Here is a 6,233-nt window from a genome sequence, read left to right as displayed (position 1 = left end):
GATCTGAGGACTATAGAAGGAGCTAGAGAATGAAACAAAATTTCTTTGCCACTCCAGTAAAAGCAAATTTATCTTTCTGATATGTATTTTTGTCCCATCAGGTGTAAGTCCCCCCATGCAAACATTTTACAGGCTTCTTGGCATTCACAACAAAATAGTTCTGCTCTTCTGACACATTACATCTGTCACCAGAAACCCCTTTCCTATACCTGCCTTGTTGCAACCAAGCTTTCAGCAGGGCCTAGCACAGTGAGCCTCTGGACACTGCTGCGGCACCAAGAAAACTACTGGAGGTTACCTTTAATATCCAGACATAAATGCTTTGGAAGAATTTGTTGTAGAGATTATAAGGCATCTTTCAGGGGTCAAGTAGTCCACGTTAATACAGGCTTTCAAAGCTGAAGTCATTTTTGCTAATACATAAAACATTTCCATAAATACGATAGGCACAGACAGAATTTTTACAACCATTAATCTATCTTCTCCTGTCCAACACAGCAGCTGCTTTACCCTTAGCAAAACCCTTTAGCACAGCCCTGTGGCTCAGCCTGCTGCCCCAAAGGCCCTTGTACTTCAGCCACAGCTGGAAGGAAAGATTTGTCTTTCAGGATTCCAGGCAGCAACTGTTTTTTAATAGTTCATTCCTTTTTTATATCACCTGATTTTCCTCTGTGGGAAAGATGCTATCTTCTTGACAGACTGAAGTCCAGACTGCACATCAATGTATGGAGAATGGATGAAAGTGTAGTATCAGCAACAAGGTATTTGACCTAACCCACTACTTACACCCTTAACAGTCATGCAAACCTTCCCGTTATACACTGGGGCATGCTGCCTCCGTGTGGCAGAATATGCTTCAGACATTCTTTTTTCTTCCCCCTTGCATTTCACCATGCAAGAAAATGCCATGAATTCTGGAAAGAAATTTTGGAATCCATACATTATTTCTGTGAGAAAGGGCAACACGGGGATGAAAAACATAATGAATCATATTAAGGGCTGTTTTTCACACAAATACTCAGCAGGAACACACAGTGAAGTATAAAGGCCATATATATATATATATATGTGTGTGTGTGTGTGTATGTGTGTGTTTATATATTTATAGATATATAAAAAGAATGTTTTCTCAAATGTTTATTACACAATGAAAGAAGACTAATTAAAAAAAATTCACATCCTGAACTTGATCAAGGAGGACAGATTGCTCTTCAGACCTATTACCTAAAAGTAAGACTCTAAGAGCAGTTTTAAAAGTTCCATAAACCCGTTACCCCATTCTTTCTTGTTTCAGTTCATAACTGCTTTGATTCAACCTTGACTAGAAGACCATAGCAGTGGATTTAGCATGAAACCAGCTATCAAGTAGCACTAACACTGTGTTATGGGTAGAGGATTTTCCCCATGACTAAAATGGCAATACTTTGTGAAATTGGTATATTTTCTTCCACACCACACTCATCCCCACCCCAAAGCCCCAACCTCTGCCTACTTTATCAGTGTTGTTACAAACAAGACCTAAAGAAGATAAAACCCAAGACAATTTTTGTTTCGCTCATTTGTATCTTCACATTTCAGTCTTTACCAGCTGACCACAAGTGCATTCCACATCACTCTGAGCAAGGTCTTCATATGTAATTTTCAGACTGGAAAGAATTGACATGGTATGGCTCAGAGGGTTTTGGATCACTAGTGCCATAGTATTTAGGTTTTCCCTGCTTTGGTTAAGATGTAGTATGACGCTCCTGTCAAATCTCAATCTTACTGCACGAAATATACTCTGCAAGGGGTTGCTAAATTTATGGTCAGATTCCTTCCTTCCTTTTTTTTTTTTTAAACAGTGCAAGATGTAGAGATAGCATGAGAATCTCAAGATTAGGGTGCTGCAGGGCGCTCTGCCAATTTTACTTACATTTCACTGTATGAACATTTTGCCATCTCTGTTTGGTATCCAGCAAACAGTCCTATTAGAAATTTTCTGAATGTCTGTGTGGTTTTGTCTCTCACTACCGTCCATTTCAAACCTTTTCAAAATATAAATTAGTAGCTATACATCTGTTGTTGTTGCTCTGTTTGAACCTGCTGCTGTCCAGACTGCTGTTGCGTTGGCTGTGCCTGGGGCTGCAAGACGTCAGTCTGAGGCACTGACCTCCACGAGAGAGGATGCTGTTCCGTTACCTGGTTCCCTAGAGGAGCAATGGAGTTCACCAAGGTGGTCAGGTTTATAAAATGAGCCACAGACTGAGGATTGGCCGCCTCTGGCTGTGGCTGTATCTGAATGTCATTCTGGCGGTTGTGCAGCATGGCGGAACCGCTGACAGTGTCAAACGTCACGGTGAGAATTGAGTTGTCCAGCTGCAACTGGCGCTCAGGTGCGGTCAGATGGCCCACAGCCACCGGCTGCAGGTTTGTGAACTGGGTTCCAGCTGCCGTCGTGATAGGAGTAACAGTGATATTTGTCAGCCCAACAGAACTGGAAGGGGCTGTGACATTTGGGTCACTAAGGGTCACCACCACCTGAAGAGAAACAGAAAAGGAACCTCAACCTTCTATCTTGCAGCTGACAAACAAAATACCAAGCACAAAGAAAGATGAGCTGAGCGATGATGGGCTGACATGTTGATACAGCCAGCAAGAGAAGTAACGCACACAGAAGGCAACAGAGAAAGCTTGGAATGTAACAACTTCCATGTACAGCAATACAAAGGCAATGGGAGGGAGGCAGATGCAACATTCAAAACAAGCAGCCAAATTAGCTTGCATACTTTTTAGTCACCCCTTCATCCTGCTAGTGCTATCTGGCAAACAAGGAGATGGTAAGACCAAAGGAAATGAAAAAACTTGAAAAGCTTACAAGTCCAGCTCCTTGGTTTTTTTAAGTCTCTATTAAACTTTGCGTAACCACAATTAATAAAATAAGCCCTAAATGGTCCAATCATTGTTTAGTGTTTGCTATTAGGAAAAAAAGAAGAATTGTTACCCCTCTAAGTAATGCCTGCTACCCATCATCCTGCTACTGGAGCTCACCTGCTGAATGCTCTGTACAGCAGAATTAGTCTCATCTCCAACATTCCCTGTGAATTCACCTTCCTTCTCTGTGTATTCACTGAAGGCAGGTTCATCAGGCACTTGAGCTTCCTCCTCCTCACCTGACTTTTGTTTTCGTTTCTGGCCACGTTTAAGAGTTTTCATATGCCGCTTCCCTTCTGGTAAGTCTCCCTGTTCCAAGGCTAATTCCGGCTGGAGCAATACATTTAAAAACAAAACACAAAGTCACTTTGCTTAGTGAAGTTCCAAGTAAGAGACTATCACCTGAAGCTGGTTCACTGTCAATTCTCGAGTGAAGAAATTTTAGGAAAAAAACTGATTTGAGGGGATGACAACTCCTCCTTCTAACGACCTCCCCTTCAACAGCACCCACGTTACGTAACAACACGGCTTGCATCTGCTTATACACGTTAAACCGGGGCCAACTCTCTTAAAAAGCACATTCCTTGTCCGTCAGCCTATGCCCAGCTATGATATGTACCAAAAAAGTTACATCCTCACCTCACCCTTCAGTAGGCCTGGAACCTAGCTGCCACCAGAATTCTGCAACGGCGAATTTACCTGAACAATCCCAATTGAGGAGGCATCAATGGTAGTTGTCTCTGGCAGCTGCTCTAAATCATCGATCCTCACCGAAATAATCTGTGGGCAGAGGGATTAGTCAGTGAATTGCAACAGTGCACATCACAGGCAAACAATGGAGCATTGCCCTAATGAATCCTGTCACAAAGCAAAAATTATGTAAGCTAACATTTCACAAGTATCACTGAATACAAGGGATGCAACCATGGGGTTTTTTTAATGTAACTTCATGGCACATCATATTGTCTTTCTCGCTGAAACCCAGCAAAGTTTAAAGATAACAATAGAAGAATATGTTTACTTTCATATTCCAGACAGAACACAACCCACTAGGAAGTGATCAATTCTATGGAAACAATGCATCTGGAAAAAAAGAAATTATTTTAGGATGATTTCTATTTATAAGCCTATCAACCGTGTCCTGCTCCATTATCATCAGCCAAATCTATACATCTCAGCTTATCAAAGAACAGAGAAAAACTGCCTTCTGGATTGAAGATATGTAGCTGCACTTTTAATGCAAAAGTCAATCAACAAAGCTTTTTGTTGATTTCCTTCCCAGTCATGATGATTAAAAAACCAACACAGGAGTAGTTCAAGGTAAAGCAATACTAACGACAAAATGGTCTGTACAAAAATCCAAAACAACTCAAAGGGAATGGACAAGCCTTAGTCAACCTAAACAAGAAATGCTGAAGAGAAACACAATAGCTATTCAGAAATGTAGAACAGAGAAAAAAAGCTCCACTGGGGTCAGACAAAACATCCCTCTAATCCAGCTCCTCTGCAGTCAGCATTCATTTTTAATACTAAGAATAATTTTGTATCATCAGCAGATGCTGCCATCACCTCTCTGTTCAACCACTTCTTTCAGATCACTTCTGAATACAGAGAACACAATGGAGAAAAAAGAATCAATTATACTCCCTAATGGACGAAGACAAAAGATGAAAAAACATACATTTAAGCTGAGGCAGAGAAAAGAAAAGGGATTTAAAATAACCAGAATTTCATTTTCAGGGACTGACAGTCAGATAGGTTTACTACTGAAACATAACGAAAAGGCTGATTCAGTTAAGTGCACGCTTAACAGACAATATGCAAAACTGGCCCCAAAAGAATAGAAAAACAAAATAAAAATAAACAGAATAAATTCCTTTCAGGTCACTGAAGGCCATAAGCTATCTCTGAAATAAACTAAAATCACAGCTAACCACTCCACAGTCTACCTGCCAAACGAACTCACCTCTGGATGTTTACGTCTCATATGTCGGCTCATGGATGCTCTGGTAGAAACCTTTGTCCCACATAGCTGGCAGCTTTGGGCTTCTACCTTATCATGAGTGAGCTGGATGTGCTTCTGCAGCATGTAATCAGTGACATATTTCTTATCACAGACTGAACATGTCCACTGTTTTCCTACTGGTGACATACGGAAGGAAATGCTGTTAGCAACAGGCCCCAAAGATGAGTACTGCATTGTTAACATCTCAGCAAGAGGAACAATGTCATGTTGGTAACTTGATTAGTTCCAAGATTAGCAAATCTAAAGCAAGCCTAGAAACAAAATCAAGCTATTGTCTTTGGGTACTGCTTTTTAGAGGCTTTACCTGTATGAATCAACTTATGAGTCTCCATTGTATTTCTCTCGCTAAATGTCTTGCCGCAGAGCTCACACATGAAATCTTTGATTCCTGCATGAAGAGCATATTTGACACCAGAGTCAAAATTGTCTACGGTATCTGGGACAATACCAAGTCTCATATTACTAACAAAGACAACATCCAAACAAGTAGAAGCAGCACAGCTTCATTTTTATCCAAGCCACACCATTATATCTTGCAGAAAATTAATCCAAGAGAAATTGATGTGGGAGACAAAATGTTCATTTGGGAAATGAGAACCTGAAGACTAACTCTGAACTAACTCTAGACCTACCCAAAACCAAAACCAGCTCTCTTCAAAAAGTAAAACATTAAACCAACCAAGCTATGCTTCTTAACTGTATAGCAGGTGGCCTCAGCTGACAAAAGGACAAAACCTCACTTTTCAAGAAGCAGAACATGTATATTTTAAAACTAGTGTTTCTTCTACTCTGACTGTTCTGGGCAAGAGCTCTCTTGGGAAGCACTTAATCGATTCAGTGCCCCTTTTGAACATCTCCAGAGACCTCACCTGTGTGTCTTTTGTAATGCTTCAGCATGTTAACTTTCTGAGCAAATTTCCGGTGACATTCCTTGCATTCGTACTCCTTAATCCCTTTGTGAAGTTTCATGTGGTGACGAAGTGCGTGCTTTGTTTTCATCCCTGTGAGACAAAAAGTACAGTATGACCATTAGTCCATTGCTCCCACCTTCCAGGGATGACCTGGGATGATCATGTTGTTACAAGACTATACCTGCTGCATGTCCACCATTGAGTATTTTTAATTGTTCAGACAGCACTGCACATTACCATTATTAAATTCCAGGCAAAAGGAAAACATCTCAGTAACCCATCAGGAAGGGTCAAAAAAAATCAGGGATAAGCAAAGACAGAACATCATTAGAGATGTCAGACTTACTGCCTTTCACTAAAATACCAGTTCAGATTTGTTCCAGGTT

The 6,233-nt window shown here is 40.8% G+C and overlaps 1 protein-coding gene across 6 annotated transcripts in view; it reads right to left on the bottom strand.

The window, feature by feature from the left end:
* Positions 1-1,087: 1,087 nt before the first annotated feature.
* PRDM15 (PR/SET domain 15) overlaps positions 1,088-6,233 on the bottom strand; it is a 37,132-nt gene continuing 31,986 nt past the window's right edge. For 4 of the 6 annotated variants that reach the window (XM_054165898.1, XM_054165897.1, XM_054165900.1 and 1 more), the window contains 6 exons: positions 5,806-5,937; positions 5,241-5,324; positions 4,877-5,052; positions 3,610-3,690; positions 3,028-3,240; positions 1,088-2,517 (listed from right to left, as the gene is read on the bottom strand). In XM_054165898.1, coding sequence (XP_054021873.1) covers positions 2,041-2,517; positions 3,028-3,240; positions 3,610-3,690; positions 4,877-5,052; positions 5,241-5,324; positions 5,806-5,937 — 1,163 coding nt within the window. In that variant the 3' untranslated portion in view covers positions 1,088-2,040. Of the gene's footprint in view, positions 2,518-3,027; positions 3,241-3,549; positions 3,691-4,876; positions 5,053-5,240; positions 5,325-5,805; positions 5,938-6,233 lie in introns of those variants that run through there. The other 2 variants (XM_054165899.1, XM_054165902.1) reach the window with 2 other exon arrangements.

Source organism: Dryobates pubescens, chromosome 12 (genome assembly GCF_014839835.1).
Source record: "Dryobates pubescens isolate bDryPub1 chromosome 12, bDryPub1.pri, whole genome shotgun sequence".
NCBI lineage: Eukaryota > Metazoa > Chordata > Aves > Piciformes > Picidae > Dryobates > Dryobates pubescens.
The sequence above is the reverse complement of the archived record's forward strand: the minus strand, read 5'-3'. Positions and strand labels throughout refer to the sequence as shown.